Source organism: Xiphophorus hellerii, chromosome 13, assembly GCF_003331165.1.
Source record: "Xiphophorus hellerii strain 12219 chromosome 13, Xiphophorus_hellerii-4.1, whole genome shotgun sequence".
Classification (NCBI taxonomy): domain Eukaryota; kingdom Metazoa; phylum Chordata; class Actinopteri; order Cyprinodontiformes; family Poeciliidae; genus Xiphophorus; species Xiphophorus hellerii.
The window spans coordinates 13,184,032-13,207,538 of record NC_045684.1 but is presented as its reverse complement, the minus strand read 5'-3'; the positions used below and the strand labels follow the sequence as shown (position 1 = coordinate 13,207,538).

The following is a 23,507-nucleotide window of genomic DNA, read 5'->3' as shown; positions in this document are numbered from 1 at the left end:
AACTAACAGAATAACGTATCAATGTGCTATTTAATTTAATCCTAAAGCAGGAATTGATTTGCAAAGATTGTTGTATGATCAAATATGAACAACACAACAAAAAAAAAACCCTTCCTTTATTAAAACCCATTTCTATCATTAAGGTACAGAGGCAACGTTTTAATCTTTTGCAAATTAAAATGATAATAAAAAAATGAAAGGAATTAGGAAAGGTTTGAAAAAACAAACATCACATAGTGATCAAAGTATATCATTTCTCAAACATACCTTCAGTGCAGCTGCAGGGCGACAAAAGTCCTCAAACATCGGCTTCCTCCCACCTTTCTAATCTTCTTCATATCATTCTTTTTTTCTTATTTTCTTCGAGACATGAAGATCTGGGTTGTAGAATTTATCCAACTGCGACTTCCTCCTTTTTCCAGCCAAGTACGCCAATCCTCCTCTTGACCCATTTACCTCAGTTTATATTCTCCTCACCAGGACTTTCTGTCCATGTTTCTCCTTAAGCCAGTCTTTTTCAGCTCACTGTCATCATGAGCTCACTCACTCCTTATAATTCATTTTGTGAATACCTGAAACAGTGATGTGAAAAAGACTGAAGAAGGGATGAAGGGATAAAATATGGAAGTTTGTCAAAAAGTTTATGAAACTGAAGGGAAAAGAAGGAAGTGGGGGAATGTTTCGTTCACTGATGAGGTGGGAATAACCTGAAATCAAAGCTGATGGAGTGAAAGTGAAGACAGAAAATGAGCTAACTGTACGTCTGAAATATTTAAAATAAAACAACATGGAAAACAAAATGGCACCAGCAGCTGTGGTTCTTGCCTGAATGGCGCTCTGTACGTGTCTCTAAGGTGACAACAGATTTAATTTGCTTTTCTAAGAAAAATAAATTTCTCCATAGGTTTCACAAACCTAAACCAACTTGCTTACGGAGCGTGAAGAGTGTCAAATGACAATAAATAACTTATGTAATAATTATTTAAGTGTGCCATTAGTTTATTAAAACTCTTCACTGTCCATAGATCTGCTTCTTTTGATCTGTGTTTAAATAATATGCTTATTCATAAATTGCTTATTTAATAATGTACAATAAAGTTTTGTAAAATAGATTTTTTTTTTATATTTGATTTTTATTTTTATTTTTTTTGCAAATATAAGTCAACAGATCTTAATTAAATGTTCAACTTGGATTTAATTTAAATGTAAATCATGAACTTGTTGTTTTGATGTTTCTGAACTAAACAAACTTTATTTACTGGTCAGAATCCAGAACTGTGCAGATCATTACTGACTTCAACTGTGATCTCTACAGAAACAGAGACGCTCGGCCTTCAGCAAAACCACAAGTCAGGTCCACTTTTCTGTCATAAAAACATCCAGTTTCAACCATATCTGTTATCTTTCAAGTCTCTTATTTAACTATGAACCATTTACTTAAAAAAGTTGTAAAATTACAAAATAAAAATAGAATTTTCCTCCACTTTTCAATTTTCTCTCATGTGTTTTGAAAAGAAAATCAACTTAAAATAGCAATAAAGTTGAACTGATAATGTGCAGTGGTAGAATAAAACAACATAGTGATCAAATTAACATGCAAGACAACAGTTCAGGGTGGTTACACCCCCTAAGAACTTTCTGTCAGCTGTCTGCTGTTACCCTGATGTCACAGCGTCATGGCAGCACAGGTCTTCCATACTGGTAGGGGAAACAAATCACAGAAGTCTCTCAGCTCATTGAACAATACAGAATATAAGCAAGCAAAAATCTTATTTATTATATTTTTATACCATCATAAGCCACAAACAGTGCTAAAATGTACATTTTCTGTGTGTAACTAATGTGACATATTTTCTACATTATACCAAAACAATAACTGTGGTTGGGTTTAATTCTCTTTCATGCTCAGTCTTTAGTGTGAGACTGAGCATGAAAGTAACGCATTACTGACATCACAGGTTTTAAAGAATATATCTTTAATGATACCGTTTGAATTGCTAATGATCAAACTTAGTCTGGAGAAAAATAGTAAAATGGGGCTATAGTTTTGTGCTGGTCAAGCAGTTTGAATTCACTTTCTTCAAAACAAATCGGGGACATGTGATCAATGTTACGCTGCCGGTGGCTTTGCAGAAACCTCAGTGAATTCTTGATAGACTTGTTTTAAATATGTTCAAATATTCGAGAGCTCTGCCAGATGTTTAAGGTGTTGCAGACAGAGAGGAAGGATGTCCCACTTGGCACTTCAGTGAAATTTAGGAGGTTGAACTAAGAGCTGTGTTTAAGATATCTATTTATAGAGATGGGCCGGTTAAAGTGCATTTGGAAATGAATGTCGGCAATTTTGCTCATTTGTAAGTTTGTCAAGTAGGATGAATGCATTTTTATTTTTCAATGTTTTTCTTTAAAAAATTACAAAGAAAAGTCTCTGGAAAGACAAAAGTGAACAAAAGAAAAACAGAGCAGTCAAACTACTGCTGCAAGAAACCTGACAAACACCAGAAAAAAAGCTGTGCAGAATCCACCTGTCATTTCAAAATATGGACTGAAAACTCTACTGTTTTCTGAAGCTTTCCCAGAAAGGTGAAAGTTTATTTTATTACTTTCACCTTAATTAGCATTTTAATTAGCATTTTAAGGTTTTTTTTCTGTAATTCTTAATTTATAAAATTCTTTACTTTATTTCCTCCATAAAGCACTTAAAATAACGTTATGCATAAATTGTATTAATTTGTTTATCTATTAATTATTTTTTCCTTTTCAATTCTTTATTTCTGGTATAAAGAAATGTCCCCCTGCCTTGATTTTAAAACAAACTTGCCTTCACAATATGGCGGACACGCTGACGTATCGTTTCTACCCAGACTGCAACTCAAGCGCTTCTATGGTTACTATGACGACTTGGTTACTGTGTCAACATTTCAAACTCCGTTTAAACACGATAAAGAAATGTTCCCTAGCAGCACCAAAACAATTTTAAAAAGCGGACCTTTGTTGTCTTACACGTCTTTTTTGGGATATGCGTATTTTATCGAATCAATGCCTTTACGAGTGTAATTTTACGTTACACCGATATTTGTTTTATCTGAGAGCGGAACAGCTTAGTTCACATTGTATTGGGGACCGGAAGCAAAGCTGGTAAACAAAGTCGTCGCTGGAAACGGGTGTGTTAACGGCGTAGAAAATGTTCAAGAACACCTTTCAAAGCGGGTTTTTATCTATATTGTACAGCATCGGAAGCAAACCGCTTCAAATATGGGACAAAAAAGTAAGTATTAATCTGGATGTGTGAGCTTGTTCCAAGGTAGCATGATCTGCTAAGTAGTGCTAAAGCTACCTGGCATCATGTGCTACTTTTATTAAGTTGTCCATTTGTTTTAGATAGCTCTTTTGTCCTGACGTAATAATTTCAGTACCTTTAAACAGCGACCGTTTTGGTGCGGAAGTTTTTTGCTAGTAGCTTGGTTACATTAGTTATTCCTGAACTCTAACCAGGCATTGCAATAATTAAAATAGTAGTGACTGGGGACGTTTGATGAAAATCTGAATCCAAAACTTGGACAACATTTGTTTATCTGATGTAAGTGTCTGCTTTTAATTAGGAACTACACCCTCCTTCAGTTTAAGGTTATTATTTTTTTTAAGTGGAACGATATAAGATAATGATTTGATCTCAGAAATCTTACAAATCTTCCCTCCTTTATATAAAAACATACATGGTCAGATGTCGCACTGTCATAATTAACCATTAAAACAAAACAGCAATGATGTTCAGCTGGATTGCGATGCGTTGCTATGGAGACGGTCATATACAAAAACACTTTAGTTTCTCAACCAGGGGCGTTCATGTTTTGCTTCATTCATGCTGTGTTTGACAAATGATGTCAGTGTGGAGTTTTTATAGGGTTTTGTACATGTTGTGATAGATATAAATAATTTTAGAACAGATTTAGATCAGATAATAATTTTTATTATGCTCTTGTTAGAAGAGAACATTTCTTTGAAGTCCCACCAGTTGATTCAGATTTTTATTTTTAATTCTCACTCTGCCTATGTCACCAAAGGCAGAGAAAAAGCTGGAGGTTTTCAGGCAGAGGTAGATGTTTGTGTGTCCCTGTGTTAATAAAATAATCATAACATAAACTTAAAAGTGTACATCAAAGTGCTCTTAGTTTATTTTTTTAGATCAAAAGTGGTGAGAGTGTCTAGTTTGATGCATTTATTGAACAGAGAAAATGAAAATTCATTTTCATTTTGGGCAATATCAAAAATCTGAATGTTCTTAAAGGGCTGATTGTGCCAGAATATATTGACTAAACCAATTAAACTGTTAAAATATCAGTAAATAGCTGTTCCTCCAGGATTTTGTGATTCTTTTGGCAGCAGTCACTCAAGCTCAATGTTTTTGACCAATTTTCAGAAAATTTGCAGTAAAATCAGAAAAAAATGTGGAGATTTGTTGATTTTGTGTAAATTTAGCAGATTTGTGAAAAAACTGGAAGGACTTATTGATGTAATTTGGAGTCCAGAGGGCCACATGAAAAGCTATGGTGGGTCAGATTTGGCCCCTGGGCCTTGAGTGGAATAGGAGAAATATAGGTTTTTCAAGTTTAGCCTGTAGATAATTGATAAGAGCCCGTTTAGCCCGACGTCTAAGTGCAGCACCGTTTCTAAAATCCCAGGATTGAAAGAGGCTGTGCTTTCTTTTTCCCTGACTGTTTTTCTGTTTTTGCTGCGTGAAATCTTTCAGTAGCAACTCTGAAAATAGATGGCTGTTTCAAAATGATCAGAACAGTAATGAAGTAATTTTGATTCCAAACTAAATAATAGGTTTACTTGTCAGTTTCTCCACCAGCTGTCACTTTGCTTTTTATATTCATCGTATAACATTTTACTGATTATTAAAATAAAGTATAAGACTCGATATCAAGTGTAAGTTCAATTTAAACTTTTGTTTCCCACTTCACAAAGCTTCAGTAGGCTCCGGAATTACACCAAAAAATGATTTAGCGATAAAACAGTCCACAGAAAGCAAGAGTTCAACCTGCTTCTTTGTGTCGTCAGGTGAGAAACGGTCACATCAAAAGAGTCGCTGACAATGACATCCATTCAAACGTGCTGGAGATTGAGGGAACAAACGTCAGGTGAGTTTGTTTAAATGCTTTTCCAGTGCTTTTGGAGTTTGGTGTTCTTAAACCAAACTCCAGGTGTCTGTGAGGATCTGTTCCCACAGTCCAAAATTTAAATGGAGATTCTGAACTACCCTGAGGTGTCAGTGTTTACCTCAATGGTTGATTTTCTGAATGTCAACGTTGTGCTGAAAATGTTGAAAAATCTAGAATATAGCAGAAGTTACGTGTTTGTTTTAATATCTGTGCTGATCTCTATGCAGCACCACCTACATAACATGTCCGGCTGATCCCAAGAACACGCTCGGGATCAAGCTTCCCTTTTTGGTGATGATTATTAAGAACCTGAGGAAATACTTCACTTTTGAAGTCCAGGTACAGATTCAGAGGTCCTCCAAGTGCTGCTGACATCCGGCGGCGGCTGAGACTCACGGCCTCTTGTCTTTTCACATCCTCTCAGGTGCTGGACGATAAAAACGTCAGGCGACGGTTTCGGGCGAGCAACTATCAGAGCACAACGCGGGTGAAGCCGTTCATCTGCACCATGCCGATGAGGCTGGACGACGGCTGGAACCAGATTCAGTTCAACCTGTCGGACTTCACCAGGAGAGCATACGGGACCAATTACACAGAGACGCTGCGTGTACAGGCGAGCACGCCGCCGTCTGCTGGCACTTTACGCTTTATCGTTGCTTTTCTTGCTCTGGCTGACATTCGACTCCTTCTCTTCTCAGATTCATGCAAACTGTCGCATCAGGAGGGTTTATTTTTCAGACAGACTCTACTCTGAGGACGAGCTCCCTGCAGAGTTTAAACTCTATCTGCCTGTCCAGAACCAGAAGGCCAAGGTGAGCACACACCTCTAGAGGACTGATTAGTCACTAAATTCATTTTTCATTCGTTTAAATAACGTTTGAAGGAGTTTTTCTTTATCTGGATGTTTTTTTTAAAGCACTTTTTGTCCTTCTGTTTCAGCAATAAAGCCTGCTGCAGCTGTTGGAGGGGAGATTTATTTTGTCTAGATGTATTTGGGAACACGGTGTGTGCCGAGTGCTCTGTTGTGATCCTGTCTGTATTAAAGCTTTTTATGGAGCTATTTGTTTTAGTTGGTGTCTTTCTGCGTATTTTTCTTTTTAGGTAATGATTAGCACAACAGTAATAATGCTTAAAAAGCTGATACAGGCGGATATTGAGCAACAACTACTGGTTTATGTTGGAAGGGAAGTGGCTCAATTGATCTTAAAGTGTTTTGTGTGCGATTACTAAAAGATTTATGAACATTTATGAAGTTTTTAACATTTCAATAACGTGTGTATAATGGTTGGCACATAAGTCATACATTAAATTCCTAAATGATTGCAAATAATATACCTTTTAATTATTCTTTTACTTTCTGAACAAGTGATAAATATGGTGTTTTATGGTTTAAATTAAAAAAAAGTCTATTAAAACACAAATGCATGTCTATAATATCTATACATTATTCATATATTATATGTGGGAATTCTTATAAAATCTAAACCATTTAATGTTGAAATCAATGTAATTTATTCAAGTTTCACCAATGCACAACAGTTTAGCAAATTTAAATGTATAAATTATATAAAATAAATACTGTTCATTCAAATGTTATTTAAATAAACATGTCCATTACTTTTAGTCCTTAAAAATGTTTCAGCAACTATAAAATTGAAAAAAAATATAAAAATAGGGATTTTATAATAAATTCCACCTTCAAATAATTATTTCCATTTTTAAACATTTTGATATTTGGCAGATTGTTTTTTCACCTAAAGCCCAATCTGCTTGTTGCTGTTAATATTAGTTTAAATACTGAAAATCCAGTTTGCATTTAAAAACTTTTTTAAAAAAAAAAAAAAAGAAACTCGAGAGCAGATGGAAACCATCTTTAATCAGACATCAGGAAGATTTTTCCACTGAAAGATAAGAAAACAATTTACAAAACAGTTGTTTTACCTCGACTTCTTAACACGGTACAAACAAATCTGTTAAGAAATTCATTCATTTTACAAGTTGTATCCAATAATTCAGTCAATATAAACTCAAAATTCCTCAACTAAAATTACCTCTGGTATGTTTTAGTCAAACCAAACGACCGTAAACTTTGCCATCTGTGCCTCTGGAAAGATTCTTTTTTTAATTTACTTTGCTGCCAACATTTAGTCAGATTTGGCACAAGTGGATCAAAGCGAGTCGGGATATTATTGAAATACTCCTAAAACAGGATTATTGTATTACAATTAAATTCAAATCTTGTTTTCCAAATAAGTTACAAAAAAAAAACACTGTTTAAATTACAGCTCCAGAAAGTTTTGGCATAACTTATAATTTAAATATTCACTTATAGCAGGCACTTGTTTCTGATAGAGAAATCTAGTAGTTTTTTTTTTCTGAAAGTAGGTGGGAAACACAAATGTAAAATTATACTTTAATTTGCTGCAAAATATTTGCAGGCAACAGTGTCAGGCTGTGAAGGCAATTAGATCAAATACTGTAAGAACTCTTCTGCTTTTATCATAATATTAGGAAACTTCAGCATGTCAGAATACAACTTAAACTAACAATTTCTCTAAAGTAATAATTATACAACTTAAGACGGTACATTCATAGTAATCTATTGCTTTTTTTCCCCAATAGCATGCATCTCTCTAAAGTGCAAAAAATGTCATTGGTTTAAATTATAGAAACAAGAAAAAAAATGTCACTGCAGCAAAATATAACAGAACATTTTTTAAAGCATGAAATCATTTGACAGTTAAAATGTTGTGCAGACCAAACAGATGAATCAGTTCACTATGCAGAGTCATGATTGGTTAAATTACTCCACATTATTGTCCTTGGTCCATTCAGTTCTTCTGGGAAAGGGATGCCTGCTTCCTTATAAATCAGTATAAATATAATTTTAACAATAATAATAATATATAATACTGTATTGCACAAATAAGATTAACATTATTGTAATTAAAGGTAAATTGTGGTTAACTTCAAAACCGGGACACCTGAATTTTTAAGCCTTACTTTCCAGAGTGAAAAAAAAAAAAAAAAAAAGACAGAGTGACTTCTTAGCCACTTACACAGAAGCAAATCTCATTTAAAAGAGGCAAGATTCACTTCTGGATGCGTTTGCCTGGCAGTGGTTCATATTTATTGCACCTGACAAGTGTAAGTTTTCAAGCGGAGCACCATCCCTTCAAAATGCTGAAGTGCTTTTTAAGTCTAGAAAATATGGATTTCAACAAAGAGGCTCACTAAATGCATCTTTAGTGGAGCTTACAAAATTTGAAGCAAATATCCCGCTTCAAACAAAAAACAAAACAAAAAAGGAAAAAAAAAAACAGGGAATCCCTTTCTTTGACATTCATCAAAGAGGAGATTCAGTTTGAGTCCAGGATCAAATCATAAAAGATGAAATGAACAGATGGTGGCGCTGCATCTGGAGGTTTAGTTTGATTAGAAGTTGACAAAAGGTGAAAGTTCCTGTCATATAAATGTCCTACATTGTTTTCCAACATGTTGTGGTCCTGTCCCCTCAAAGTGCAAAAATTAAAGCAGGAGAGTCACTCGCTTTACATTTTCCTTTCGGCTCATCTCAATTTTTTTTCCCCCCTGGGCTATTTAGTGCTTCCATGATGAATAACATAGTAGTCATGGAAATACATCAGCACCGCAATGGGCTGCCCAATGATGAGCGAGAGCCAGACGGCCGCGTTGCCGTAGTTTCCGTTCAGGTAGCGACCCACAAACCAAGCCAGAGGAACCTGCGGGGAGGAAAAGTGGGAATAAGAGGAAACCAGGGAGACATGACAACAAAGAAACAGAAATAAATGATTCTGAGTGTTTTACCTGAGCCATCATTCCCATAAAGGCCCAAAGTCTGAACATCTTCAGAGGAACGCTAACCAGGTACTGAGAAGAGAGAATCCAGATTAAACAGGTTTTAAAAAACGATACACTTTTTTAAAGGCATCAACATGGAATAATTTAGTCTACATCTATTTATTATTTTACCAACATGTGGAAATACGATGGGATTGAAATGCTAAGAAATGTTGAATTCAGTAATATTCAATATAGCAGAAACTTTCCAGCCAGTAATTTTATCTTTTGGAAGTTATTTTCCTAATTTTTGGTCGGACTTTTTTTTTTTTTTTTTTTTGGCTGAAAAAAGTTTTTGATTATCAAAATTGATGGGAAAAAAATTATTTACATAAAAATATTGAAGGATAGAAAAATCGTCTCTTACCTCGTGGAAGAAAGCAGAAACTAAGAAGACAGCAGTTTGAGCCAGAAACTTGTTGGTCCCTCTTTTTAGCATCGGCTTATAGAAATGTCTGTAAAACAGGCACGAACACACAATTTAATTTAGCCAAATAATTAAGCACATCGTTAACCCAGGAGTTCTGACCTCACCTCAGGCACCATTTGTGAACGGGGATATTCCAGTTGGCCCAGAAATATGTGACGGTCTCAGAGTTCCTGAAATGGGACAGAAAGGAAAAGTCATGATTTATAAAACCATTAGATGCGAATCAAACACCATAAAAGTTTTCTAAAAATGTTTTTGTGATCGACAACTACAACAAAATTGTTAACACCGCTAAAATAAAATCTGATGACCTTCTATTACTGTACATCTTGTAATTCAGAAAGTTGAACACTTCCTAATTTCAACAGAGTGTATGGATTTTATAACTATTGTAGTAGTTTTCTCCTTTTGGAAATGTAGAGATGTTTTATTTTCCTACAATGCATCTACATCAAGCTAATACTTTGCAAGCCAGTTACAAATACCAGGTTTTAATAGTTATGAGAGCTAAAAGAAAAACAGAGATCTGGGTTAGCAAAGTAAAAGTCTGATTGGTGCCAATGCGTTTGCATATTTTATATGTTGGCGAAATCAGACTTTTACTTTGCTAACCCAGATCTCTGTTTTTAACTGACTTGCAAAATATTAACTTGATGTAGATGCATTGTAGAAAAATAAAACGTCTCTTAATTTCTAAAAGAAGAAAACTACTATAATCGTTATAAAATCTCTGAATTCTGTTGAATTTAGGAAATGTTCAACTTTCTGAATTACAAGATGTACAGTAATAGAAGGTCATCAGATTTTATTTTAGTGGTGTTAACAATATAGTTATTGTTGTAGTTGTCGATCACAAAAACATTTAAAAAAAAAACTTTTATGGTGTTTGATTCGCATCTAATGGTTTTATAAATCATGACTTTTCCTTTGCACTTTCAGCTCAAACTTGAACATAAACTCAACTCACCACCAGTCCCTGTAGAACTCCCTGTCTCCAAACTGCAGCAGTTCTGCCACAAAATTCATAGAGGAATGGAAAAACCAGTAAAAGAATATTAGCCATATAAGATGGTTGGGGACCTGAGAGAGGAGAGCAGGGAGAGGAAGATGTTTGGGTTGGTTACGTTACACTAATCATAATAACAGAAAATATCAAGCAGGGATGTTGTCTTGCATTAAAAGATATTTTAGCTTAAATACTAGATTTTGTTATTTATTCATTAATCTGCAAATTTTAAGGTTCTGCACCGACACTCACTGCTAATTTGAGCAATCGCTCCACCATCCGAGAAAAATCCATTTCCTGCAACAAGCGAGGAATAAAAATTAACTCTTAAAATCAGGGATTACACCGTTTACATCCTGCATACATGAGATAACATTTTCTTAAAATGTAAGACATTTTCAGATATAAGACATTTTAAGAACCAAAAACATTTAAATAATAATAATCATTGTGTCTGTAGATAACCAGCGTACATACCCGGAACGGTTTCATAGAATTTTGAATTGTGGGAACCATCCACTGAAAGAGACACATTTTAATTAATTTTGTTTAATTTCAGTCGGTAAATAAATAAGTATGATAGAAAAAAGATCAGAACTGCCTCTTTGTAAGGTAATAAGTGGTTTATTCAGATTGAAAGTAAAACTCGGGTTCAAACTGCAGTCTTGACTCTAAATTTATGACAATTTGAATCTGAACAGAACAGGTCAACCACAAAAGCACACAAAAATAAAGGTTTTCAATAAAAAATGTACAACTGAGGGTTATGGTATCATATTAAACGTGTAAATTTGTATTATTCTTGTGCTGTGACTCTAATGTCAAATTCAATCATACCTGCTGTATCAATCCCACCAACAACTGCATAAGAAAAAGCTGGAAAAGATGAGAAGTCATGAGTGAAACGACTGCTTCACACAGCTACACCTGCTGTGATTTATAAGGTTACAACCTCATTCTCACCATTTCAAAAAGCCTTCTCATCAGGAACCGTTTACGTATCCGTGGAGATCGAGGGAAGTTGAGCTGGTAGCATAGAGTTGGGGCACAAACAAAGTAGTACATGTCTGAAGACAAATAAACAAGTCAGGTCAACCGGTTATCCAACACTAAAGAAACAAAAGAAGAAGTCCACTTGATTTCTACTTAAACTCTGAGGATTGTCGTGTTCTGGATGACTAAAAATCAGAAAGATGTCAAATATTACCCAGATTAAATATTTTCTAATGTAGTAAACTGATTTATAACATTACTATCTGCATCTGATTTTGGAGTCAATGTAAAAATCCTCATCAATGTTAAATTGGAACAATTTAATAAAACTGTTCGTCATCTTTGGGCAACAATTTTCAAATACATGCCAAATGTTTCATGTATACGTTTCTGGCTTGGATGGATCAAAAAGTACCTCTGTGTGTGAGGTTTCCTGGGTAGGAGACCAGAGAATGAACTGCTGAGCCGTTCGACTGCTGAACATTTGGACCTAAAACAGAAGGAGAGAAAACAGACGTAAACATCTGAATTCAGGGATCATCACTCTCATTGGTCTGAAGTAAATTTGTAGAGTCCAAACAACCAAAGGTTATGAAGTGGTAATATTTTGCTTCTTTTATTTATTTCATACTCTCTTTTCTGCACCATCATTTAGTAGGAAAGCTCTTTAACAAAATTAAACTCTGATAAATAAACAAACACATCTCTGTACAGAAACATTAGCTTAATTCTCCAGTCAGGATGGTTTATTTAGTCCTCAGTGAATGCCGATACACTTACATGAATATGATCGGGTTAAGCTTTTGGCTTTGGCTTGTCTGATCTCTCTGCACCACCTGTTGGCGTCCTGATAAGAGTAAAGCTTGAGCAACAGCACAGTGTAGATTCCTAGAGAAAAAACACCACCCACTGACAGACAAGCACAAAACCATTAATAAGAGGGGAAAAAATTAAAGCAGGTACACAAAAAAAAAGACCCATTTGGCCATATTGATGGTCAAAATTAAAAATAAGATAACTTCTATGATTTTAAAATAAAATGACACACATGCTAAACATTAGTACCAAAGATTAAAGGTTGGAGTCGGTTTCTTATCATGTATTTAAACACACCTGGGGTCATGGAGGTCACAGAGAGGACCGTGGCCGAGGAGAAGGTCAACATGAATGTGAGGTTGAAAATGTGAAGGACCCTTCCAGTAGTTTCAGAGATCGTACCCTGGAAAATATTACAGAGAATATGCATCATTTTTTACGTTTATCATAATAATAATTAAAGCGTTATCAACTGTGAAAATGAAGTTATACACGATGCAATCTAGGTCAGAGCAGTAATAAATATGAGCACTGCTGGGCTAATAAAGCGCATCATAAAAGGCTATAAAAGAATAACTCAATCAAACCAAACAATAAACGTCTGGAAACAACAAACGGGTTTAAGGAGTTAAATGAAAATGTGTGTTAAATGAAAAAAGTCTATGTAGATTATTATATGGACCTACCACTGCCAGACGCCTCTCTACGTACAAGGCTGTCAAGATGAACAGGTTGGACACTAAAACAAACAAGAGGAACAGTTTCATGAGTTACAACAATACATAAATACCAAGACTTATTAAAACACACTGATTATAGCATGGAATGTAAAAGTAAAGCTTTTCTTTCAGCTATGTTTACAATAATCAATATCTCACAAAAACAACTAGCAGTGAGAAACATCCACAGATCTCAGTCAGAGGGAAAAAGCTGAAATCTAGGCTGGATTTACAGGGGAGCAAAACTTTAGGAACAGCCAGTTACTTTATGATTCACTCAGTTATGGCAGACGGCTGCTCACACTGAGCACTGGTCCCTCCTGTCGAAACAGATGTTTCTCTCCACTGTTGTCACATCGTCGCTCAGCAGGAGGGATTGCTGCAAAATCAACACCTTTATGCAACCAGCTGGGATCTTCTTACATAGATACACTTAGCGATTGGCAGTATAAACAGAATCAAATTGATCTGAATGAAACTGAAGTTGAAGATCTCTAAATGACTGGATTGATTGGATTAGATGTTTCAGGATATAAAATTTACAAATTTGTTTTGTAAAGTGCCTGCAAATGTCATTTGTTGTAATTTACTACTATAAATAACACATTTTATGCTTCAGGTCTTACTAAATTAATTGAATTGTTGTGCATTAAATAAGATTTGATCCGTATTGTCATAAAAAAAAAAATTTCACCAGCACATAATACATCAGAAGAAGATATACTGATGAGTATTCTGTATTTTTTTATTGTTATTCTCTGATAACTGTAAAAGAAAAAGTTAAAAACAAATTTAAAAAAATACAATATTACTTTCAGATAATGTTTAAAAGCAGGGAGCGTTTGGATAACCTAAAGGCCTCACTTCCAAAAACTTCGATTAATTTTGAACGTTTGCTTAAGGAGATAAATAGTATCAGAACAGCAGCAAAAACAAAAAAAAAATCACTAATTTCCTTCTAATGAAAAATAAAACCTGAATCTATTTTCTACTGTCATATGTAAAAAATAAAATGTGAATGCAATGACTTGTCCCTTACGCTTCAACTTTCTGAAAAGAAAGAAAATCTGGCATTATTTGCATTTCATTTGCATCTCAGATCATGTGCTCCAAAGATACATTGTGATACCAGATGTGAGCTGAAACACTTACAAATGTAACTGTGACAAAAAAAAACTTATTTGTATCAGCTGTAAATACCAAAATGTAGTAATTTTTGTGACCATTATATCAATAAAATAGAGGCTTCATACCAATAATTAGGCAGGCTGCTGGCCAGCTGTAGGGGTCCTTTAAGAAAAGAGACACGACTTGGATTGGATCTACTAGGATACCATACCTGGAGGAAGAAAACGAGATCGTTTTACAGCCATGTGGTTAAATCAAGTGAAAGTGACAAAAGCTAAAGATTGGTGGATTAGATCGAGGTGTGGCTGCGTGAAGATGTTATAGTCATGTGCAGCTTTTAGTGCCTCTGTTGTGAACGTTCAATGCCTTTCAAATTCACAGCAGACCTGCACAATATTTCAATTTGTAATTATCATCTTAACTCCAATCTTTGAAATTTCTCAATTCCAAAAAACTGTGTGAATGCAACATTTGGTAGGCGATAATATTTCAGGTGACATGCATTTAAACTTAGTCTGTCATTAGTAAAAGGGCTTCCCCCAGTGTGTTATAAGCCTGGCGGGCCACCAGGCTTAGCATTGCTTAGGTTTTTTTTTGTTTTTTTTTAAATGTTTGCATATTTTCAGACTTGTAGTTGGTGTTCATCTTCCAATCTTTCAATAACACATAATTATCAAGTGATATATTCAAATTTCCTGTCAATTTTAACTTTTTTTTAACTCAAAAACACGACGGGCTGCTGGATGAATGACTGCCCTAGCACCCAGCCACCGGGCTTAGCAAGTTTTCTGGGGGAAACTCTGAGTATAATAGCAGAACTGGGTGAAGACAAATACTACTCTGGTTGTGGATGTGAGCAATTATAAGGAATTGAACTTTAATAACATGTTATGTTGCCCTTCCCATTTCGAAAAGGGACCAAGAGTTGTTAGTCTCTGTATTACTGTAAGTTTATATTTCAGGGAAACAGGAAGTCATGGATTATTAATTAAAATGGTATAGTGATTCAGATTATCTTGAAATTTCTGTAAGTTGAATTTATTTTATTACAATTGTTGGAGTGACATTTACTGGACCCTGGAGGTAAATGGAAGTAGAAACATGTTTGCACACATATAGCTATATATTTCTATATATACACACATGTGTCTTCTGTGTTTGTGCACACTCACTTGATGATGTTCTCCAAGAAGAGTCGTGCATTACTGAGCACCTACAAGGAAAAATAGAAAAGCAAAAGATAAGAAGTAATTAGCGTCAAAGAAAAGGAATAATTTCTCCTGGCGATTCATCGAGTCTGAACTTTGCAAAGACGATTTAAAAAATGCTCAGCTTTAAATCTCCTTATTGTTGTTTTCGAATCTAGTAACTCTGGTCAGATCAGCCTGCAGATTGACCCGTTTTTCTTTCACTGTATACAGAGTCAGGTATTGTTCTAAGCAAGAACAGAAAAGTAGCTCAACAAGACCAAACATAAAACACACAAAGAGGAAGAGATTACAGGCCAAGTGACATCTGTCAAAATCAATCACACTTGTTTCACACCTAAACTTGGCAACATATCCTGCTGCCTTCCCACCTGCAGCCATGTCTTATCCTGGAGCTGCTCCCTATGTTAGCTAAAATCACTTTATGGTATCGTTATGCATTTAAGTTCAAGGTTCAGCTTCACCTTCTATGATATAAAACTGTTTGCAGAAAAAGTACAGTGTGTAAGATGCATGCACACCATTTTTAAATCAGTCACGGTTTCTATGAGAGACAGTTTCTGGATAAATGCATGATCAGAGGCATAATATAGTCATGTTAAAGAGAATATTCTATGGTTTGAAATCAGTAATGTTCTTTGTCCGCACTGCTAACCTTTACCTTAGTAAGCTTCGAGATGAACAAGAGGTTCATCATGAATGAAGGGACTACTGGCCTTTGTGAAGCAAAATGATTGCAAAATGGGTTCTCGCAACAGTTCAGCTGTACCAGTGTGTCCATCACTCTCCAAAAGCACAGAGAGGTTAGAAAGTGAGGGGAGGTCGACTGATATAAGTGGACGGCAGGAATACAGACACTTGTACAAGTGGTATACGAGTGAAATCAAAGGGAAGCTTTTTTATTAATTAGTTGTTAGCTAAAATCCTCAGAATGAACAAATCGAAATACTTGAAGCATATTACTTTGAGTTGCACTTTTTAAATAATACTTTAATGAGACAGATCTGTTTAACATTACTATAAGAAGCCGATACCACAGTGCACAAATGTGGAAAAAAATTGTATATGCAATTTATTTTTAATAAAAAGTGCAAAACAGATCAATTGCACAGGTTTATAATTTGATTAAATTAGTTGTTATGCACAATGTTTGCAATATTTGTGACAAACTTTTTTCTGCACTAGAAATCCAACACATTTTGATGAGAGAAAGTATATTCCAGTGCCTTTAGATGATGAGACAAAGCAGGTAGGAATTTTAGTGGCAGGTAGGATAAAAATAGAAGGAGCTACTAGAGTTAGATGAACTTTATCCTACTGACATACAAATATGATTTGGAGAAACAATTCAGCTTCTAAAGGCTGAATTATCAAAGATTTAGTCTGATCAGGAGAAAAAAAAGAGAAGTTTTACTTTGGTCTGACCTGGTTTTTCTGTTGATCTCTTCTTTCATTTGATCAGGGCTTAGTCCCAATTCATAAATAAAAACCTATGCATTCTCACAATGATTCTCCGTTATTCCCCAGCCATCACAGAGAAATACAACAGAACGACAAGCATAAATTTCTGGTATTCTCCAATGTTTATACTCAAGGACGGCAAGGATAAACATGCACAACATCAAATCTTTCCTCTGTGGAAACTTGCACCTCTGCAGACGACTTACTACCATTGGCTATATTGGAATATAGCCAATGGTAGTAAAAAGCAAATTAGCCAACAAATAACATACACTCAGTCACAAGACATACAAGTTAAACCCTCTGTAGTTTGACTTGTATGTCTCTGTACAAAGACTCTCTAAAATGAGTAAGGTAAGCCAGGTGGTGACAGCAAACAGCATAAAACATGGTTGTTACAGAGATATAAACATTCAAAATATTGTTATTTTAGTCACAGTGTGCAAATTAGGGTTGGTTTTTAGACAAACTTTGGAAACAACTGGCTCGAAGCAGCTTGTGGTCCTCTCTGGACGATACTAGTAAGCCAAAGATTTAGGAGCATCAATCTGCTTAAAAAACCCCAAAAACTACAAGTTGGATAATAATTATTTACTCTTGCCCTGTGCATGGCTGGGGTTTTCAGTATGTAGTTGTATATATATGACATAGTTATGGATTTATAAAATAATGCATAATAATTATCTTATTAGTACATAACGTGAGCTTATGTAATAACATAATGAACTGTAACAGCAGCGGCACCCACTGCTCAATACATTGTCTGTTGAGGAAATGTGAAATTATGACATCTGAACAACACTGGCACTCGCCAATTTGTCTGGAATGGCATCAAACGCAAGTGCAATATTTGAAGTGATGAAATACTCAACTTTGACATTAATAAAGCAATCAAACATGCCACCAAAATGACATCAACTCCTTATAATTCATCTTCATGCTGTCTGGCTTGTAGTGCAAATTGGTCAGAGTGGTACATTTTCTCATAGTCACTGATTTTCACTAAACACAGCTTGTATTTTTCATCGGACACACTGTTTCGTTTTAATATCGGTGTTTATAAACCCGCGTGAAACAGCATCTGTAATTGCCACATGTGGTGCAAAGACACATCGCTAACAAAGAAACATCTTTGAATGCCCACTCAGTTTTACTCACCAGCATAACAACACACCAGTTTAGGATTCCTCTGTAGTTGCTGTAGCCGCTGGCTGAGCTCAGGAGAGATTCCTGCAGGACATGGCAGCTGCAAAACAAAATGGAAATAAAGTATTTTGAGTAAATAATTTGTTTAATGATTAAATAACCAGTGATTACATTATCTGTCAAAGCTTCTTGTTACTCATCAACAATAAATAAATAGAAAAGGAAACATTATGATTAATAGAAAGACACCAGAATTTGACTGCATTCACACTGCAGCCTGAAGTGATCCAATTCCGAATTGATTTGACATAATGCGACCTGTATCTGATCTTTTTGTGTCTGAACAACACAGGTCGGGTTTTTTTTTTTTTTTAATGCGACCCAGGTCACTTGGATATCCGATATGTGTCCGAATCAAATGTGACCTAATGTCCAGGTTGCATTAATCCGACCTGAACGTCACCATTACTCAACAAACGTCACTGTTCTGCGTCCTGATACGCGCAAGCAGGAAGAAAAACAACAACCATGGCGGAGTGTAATGACGACTAAGTTGTTAATATACTGGCTCCAGTCGGACAACACCTTCAAAATCGTAAGCTATGCTCCACCGTTGGCATCAATGTTTACTTCAGCAAACACTGATCACAACTTTTATGGCGGTTGGCAAAACACTGAGCACGCTCTCTATGTGTGACGCTATTGCGCCCTCTACTGCGCATGCGGGTCACTTTCAGGCAGTTTGCTGTTCACACTGGAGATCACATACAAGTCGCTTATATTTGGAAGTGTGAATGGCCACGGTAAAAATAAATAAATCAATCAATCAATCAATCAAATTTTTATTTGTATAGCACATTTCAGCAGCAAGGCATTTCAAAGTGCTTTACATCATAACAAACACAGAATCACAATGCAATATAGAATCAATCATTAAGTCAAGTTACATCAATAAATTTGTAATTGATTACATTTCAAATACAATTCTAAACAGGTGGGTTTTCAGTTGAGATTTAAAAGAAGTCAGTGTTTCAGCTGTTTTACAGTTTTCTGGAAGTTTGTTCCAAATTCGTGGTGCATAGATGCTGAAAGCTGCTTCTCCTCGTTTGGTTCTGGTTCTGGGGATGCAGAGCAGACCAGAACCGGAAGACCTGAGAGGTTCTGGAAGGTTGATACAATAAAAGCATATCTTTAATGTATTGTGGTGCTAAGCCGTTCAGTGATTTATAAACTAACAACAGTATTTTAAAGTCTATTCTTTGAGCTACAGGGAGCCAGTGGAGGGACTTTAAAACTGGTGTTATGTGCTCTATCTTCCTGGTTTTAGTGAGAACGCGAGCAGCAGCATTCTGGATCAGCTGCAGCTGTTTGATTGATTTGTTGGACAGACCTGTGAAGACGCTGTTGCAATAATCAATACGACTGAAGATGAACGCATGGATGAGTTTCTCTAGATCTGGCTGAGACATTAGTCCTTTAATCCTGGAAATGTTCTTCAGGTGATAGAAGGCCGACTTTGTGACTGTCTTTATGTGGCTCTGGAGGTTCAGGTCAGAGTCCATCACTACTCCCAGGTTTCGGGCCTGATCGCTGGTTTTCAGTTGTAATAACTGAAGCTGTGCATTGACTCTAGATCGTTCCTCTTTAGGTCCAAAAATAATAACTTCAGTTTTGTTTCTGTTCAGCTGGAGAAAGTTTTGGCACATCCACACATTTATCTGTTCTAAGCATCTGTTCAGTGATTGGATGGGCTCTGAGTCACCTGGTGACATCGTAATGTAGAGCTGTGTGTCATCTGCATAGTTATGGTAGCTAATATTATTTCCTGTTATAACCTGAGCTAGTGGGAGCATATAAATATTGAATAAAAGGGGTCCTAGGATAAATAATAATAATAATAATTTTGTCAAAAAGAAATTCCAATATTTTTTGCCAAAGGAAAAAAAAATAAATAAATCAGAATTGGGTCACTTCATGCTGCAGTGTGAATGTAGCCTTTGTGACTCAACATAATTAACATTGAAATCATTGTGTTGTATCCAACATATTCTTCTATACATTTTCTGTATTTTTTCAAATACTCTTGTATTTGTGTTTTATTTTATGCAATATTTACTCAGGTAGACCATATATTTGTTTTGAACTTCTTCAAAAACACAGATTCTGCTCTACTTGTCCTCTTAGTAACTCATTCATGTTGTACCTGCCTGATTAGGCAATAATTTTCCCTGAATGAGTAACATCCCGAAATCCAATATCTGTTCCAACCACTGCAACAGGCAGTAAAAGAGTTGTGAAAATGTAGGTCAAAGGGTGCGATCATGAAAAGAATTGAGCAAATTTAGGCTTTTCATCATCAGTCAGATTTTGTTCCCCTCAGTTATACATGAGAAAGAGTGAAGAAAGGTGTGAAGAAAGAAGGACTAGACATCTGAAAGGAAAGGAGTCGGTAACAAAACTCGCTGTGCCTTTTTTCCCACACCTTCCCAGTTCAACCTTTCACACACTGAAAAGGTGAAAAGGTTGAAAGCAAGATTAAAACACATGACACAGGATGACTCTCTCTCTCTCACACACACACACACACACACTAAAACCACATTACTAGTACGACAATGACCTAATTTCAAGGTTTCCTGTGTTACTAGAATGCTTATGTTCACATCGTTTAGTATGAGGTCAAATTATTAGTCAGGCTAAATTTTTTTACACTTAATTATTAAATTGTAGATATATCTTCAGCATAAAAAATTACTTTTTTAAAAAGAGATTGGCAAAAAAAAAAAAGAAAACGCATAGTTGTTATTTAGCCATGTTGTGGTTATTTCTTGTCCTGTCTCACTTGTCCAAACATGTCGTAAAATCAATTTTAGAGTTTTAGATACATCTCTAATAAGATAAGTGACAAACATGCAAACAATAAATCAATATTAGTGCTTTGGTGCATTTTCATAACTACTAAAGCACATATTTTATCTGTGTTGTGTTGTACCCAGAGAAAGACATTTAATTTAGTGAATATTAGAATTGGTAGCTATGACCTCAGTGAAAATGACACGTGGTTTTTAATTATTTTTGCAACTAAGCATCTCAAAAGTGTTTGGCCACATTTACTCGAATAGGAGTGGCAAAAGGAAAGACATTTTTAATGAAGAAAACCCATAAGTAGACAATGCGATACAGCAAACGTCTTGAAGAAGCTGCTTTGTGCCGAGGGACGGCAACTCTACAGATTACTTTAAACATACCACTTCAACTGTTAAGCATGGTGGCGGAAGCATCACACTGTGGGGATGCTTTTCATTAACATGGAGAGAGCAGAGTCAAGCTAAACACGAGCAACCCTGGGGCAGGTGATCACATTCCAGCTAGGGGTGGAGATGTTAAAGCTCACAAAGAGAAATGGGGGCATTTCAACAGGGATTTCATCACAATATCAAGAAAATATGCCATTTTCTTGATATGCCTGAGCCCAGGAGGACAACAATTCTAATCCTATGCCAATAGAGTGGCTTAGATCAAATTATATTTGCATGTTAGAATGGCCCAATCAATGTCTAGGCCTAAATTCAGCTGAAAAGTGGTGGTCAGACCAAATTAATTGTACTTCCAAGATGCTCATCATTCAATCTGATTCAGCTGTCTTGTGAAGAAAAGTGGGCAAAAATGTCAGTTCCTAGACTTGAGAAGCAGGTAGAAACATAACCCGTAAAACTTGGAGCTGTAATGGCTGCAATTACAGAAAATGACACAGATGAAAAAAGGATGACAACGTCAAGATTTTCATTTATAAAAACAACATATTCTGATATATGGCAAAAATGTGCGCAATGTTGTCAAATGCAAGAAATAAAGAGAAGAGAGGAGCTGGGAAGGTTAAATATCAGTCTACAGGCTTCTAGAAGGAGTGGGAACATTAGTCTGATGGGTCTGTAACTGGGTCTGTGTTGGAAACTATTGGCCGCATTTATTTATTACAAAAGAAACAATCATTAATTGGGCGGCTGCAAACACCCAGAGATGTATCCCAAATTAGCTTAATACTACAAATCTCCAAGGAGGCAGAGGTGCATACTCACACCTAATATGATGTACAGCATGTTTACAGATTGAATTAAAACGGATCTAAACATTATTGTTTTACTTCGTCGCCTACCGTAGGACCGTGACGGTGTTTTAGCAAAAGACCCAGGATTACCTGAGTCGGCCGTTGATGTCTTCCACCGCGCTGCTTTGCTTCCTCGGGCTGCCACGGGACTGCTGCTGCCTTTTCCCCGACTCTTCTCTGCCCACATTCCCATTGTGACTGGCGTGCTGCTTGGAAACCTCCGGCGCCGCTGCTTTGACTCCAGCGGGATCCTGCGGAGGTTTCCCCCCGGCATCATGCCCCTTGGTGCCGTTGGCTTGTTTCGCGCTGCCAGCTCCTCCACCGCCGGAGATGGTAGTCCTCCTCCTGCGTGCTGCGGGCCCCTTCGTGTCGCTCATTTCTGCAGGATTCAGTCACGCAGCTTCTATCGACCAGACATTGCTAATACGTTACTGTCGTCGCTCCTTTTCTTTGTCAGCAGAACAAACAGCAGCTGAACACTTCCCTCCTTGGAGCTCTATGTCACTGATAGCATAGAAGAAGAAAAAAGCGCTTTATTAGGCTACCACTAAAGCTCAAGGTGCATTTGACTCTTTTCGGTTGCCAGACCTTCGTTTATTAAGCAAACATCCCCCTTTCTGGTTTGACGCGCTGACCAACTTCCGCATTTGAAGCAGTTCTTTCGCAAGTTATTTTCTTATCTACATGAAAGATTTGCGCTCCTCCAACCAATAAATACAACCAGCAAGCTTTTAGTTATACTTGGTAGTACTTTTATCAAATCATGACTGCTTTCTCAATCTTAAACCTATTCTTTTGCTTGTTTTCTTTAATGGAATATTACAATTTTGTCTTAAAAATGTCTACGCCACTAACTCACTTTTAACTTAGTTCACAGTACAATTATTTTTCACCAAGCAAAATTATATTTTTATGCTCTTGTGTATAAAAACACTGCGGATTCAGATTTATTTATTGTCATACAGTGAAATAAAATGACAATCTTCAGGACCGTGGCTATTTAGAGGCACAGACAACATAAACTAAACATAAAGCTTAGTATAAGCTAAACCTGAAAACGGAAGCTTAGATTAAAAGTCAAGCTAAACTAAGGTTACAAGAGGATGGTCTTTCTCACTGAAATGTGCATAGAAAACATGCAGTTCATCAGGGAGGAAGGGAAGAGTCAGAAGCAATATGCTGAATCTTTAAATTGCTGATGCATTTAAGCATTGAAATAATAGCAATAATATTTTTTCTGACAAGCTGCACACTGAAAAAGTGGTAGAGTTTGTATTTTTTTCTATCACACTTTAAGTTTTTTGTGTGTTCTTGGAAGAAAAAATACAAAAAGAATGTGCAAAGTATTGTTGTTTAACATCATCAGTCAACATCAGTGTCCATTTGGTTTGCATGACAGAAAAACACGTAATTGAATTCTAGAACTGAAAAATTGAACTAATGATATTGATTACTACAAACCCCAT

At 36.0% G+C, this 23,507-nt stretch overlaps 2 protein-coding genes across 2 annotated transcripts; one reads left to right on the top strand and one right to left on the bottom strand.

The window, feature by feature from the left end:
• The first annotated feature begins 2,952 nt into the window (after positions 1 to 2,952).
• On the top strand, positions 2,953 to 6,234 carry cfap20 (cilia and flagella associated protein 20). The gene is made up of 6 exons (XM_032579827.1): positions 2,953 to 3,268; positions 5,065 to 5,144; positions 5,393 to 5,504; positions 5,590 to 5,778; positions 5,864 to 5,977; positions 6,105 to 6,234. Exons 1-6 carry the CDS (start codon positions 3,185 to 3,187, stop codon positions 6,108 to 6,110), a joined length of 585 nt encoding a protein of 194 aa, XP_032435718.1. The 5' UTR covers positions 2,953 to 3,184; the 3' UTR covers positions 6,111 to 6,234.
• Positions 6,235 to 7,021: 787 nt separating this feature from the next.
• Positions 7,022 to 22,664, bottom strand: dgat1a (diacylglycerol O-acyltransferase 1a). The gene is made up of 17 exons (XM_032581705.1): positions 22,132 to 22,664; positions 17,946 to 18,033; positions 15,291 to 15,331; positions 14,244 to 14,329; positions 12,958 to 13,010; positions 12,569 to 12,674; positions 12,236 to 12,364; positions 11,871 to 11,945; positions 11,426 to 11,529; positions 11,300 to 11,338; positions 10,940 to 10,981; positions 10,715 to 10,759; positions 10,424 to 10,536; positions 9,561 to 9,626; positions 9,394 to 9,481; positions 8,994 to 9,056; positions 7,022 to 8,908 (listed from the first exon to the last, which is right to left on the bottom strand). The coding sequence occupies exons 1-17, from the start codon at positions 22,416 to 22,418 to the stop codon at positions 8,762 to 8,764; spliced, it is 1,572 nt and encodes a 523-aa protein (XP_032437596.1). The 5' UTR covers positions 22,419 to 22,664; the 3' UTR covers positions 7,022 to 8,761.
• Positions 22,665 to 23,507: the final 843 nt, after the last annotated feature.

Bases quoted from the DNA above. Each gene is read 5' to 3' on its own strand.
- cfap20 (XM_032579827.1), top strand. From the start codon at position 3,185: ATGTTCAAGAACACCTTTCAAAGCGGGTTTTTATCTATATTGTACAGC. The intron at 3,269-5,064 runs GTAAGTATTAAT...TTGTGTCGTCAG, and splicing joins TTCAAATATGGGACAAAAAA to GTGAGAAACGGTCACATCAA. The intron at 5,779-5,863 runs GCGAGCACGCCG...TTCTCTTCTCAG, and splicing joins CAGAGACGCTGCGTGTACAG to ATTCATGCAAACTGTCGCAT.
- dgat1a (XM_032581705.1), bottom strand. From the start codon at position 22,418: ATGAGCGACACGAAGGGGCCCGCAGCACGCAGGAGGAGGACTACCATC. The intron at 15,332-17,945 runs GTGAGTAAAACT...TTTTCCTTGTAG, and splicing joins ACTGGTGTGTTGTTATGCTG to GTGCTCAGTAATGCACGACT. The intron at 11,530-11,870 runs GTACTTTTTGAT...ATTTGTCTTCAG, and splicing joins AGGAAACCTCACACACAGAG to ACATGTACTACTTTGTTTGT.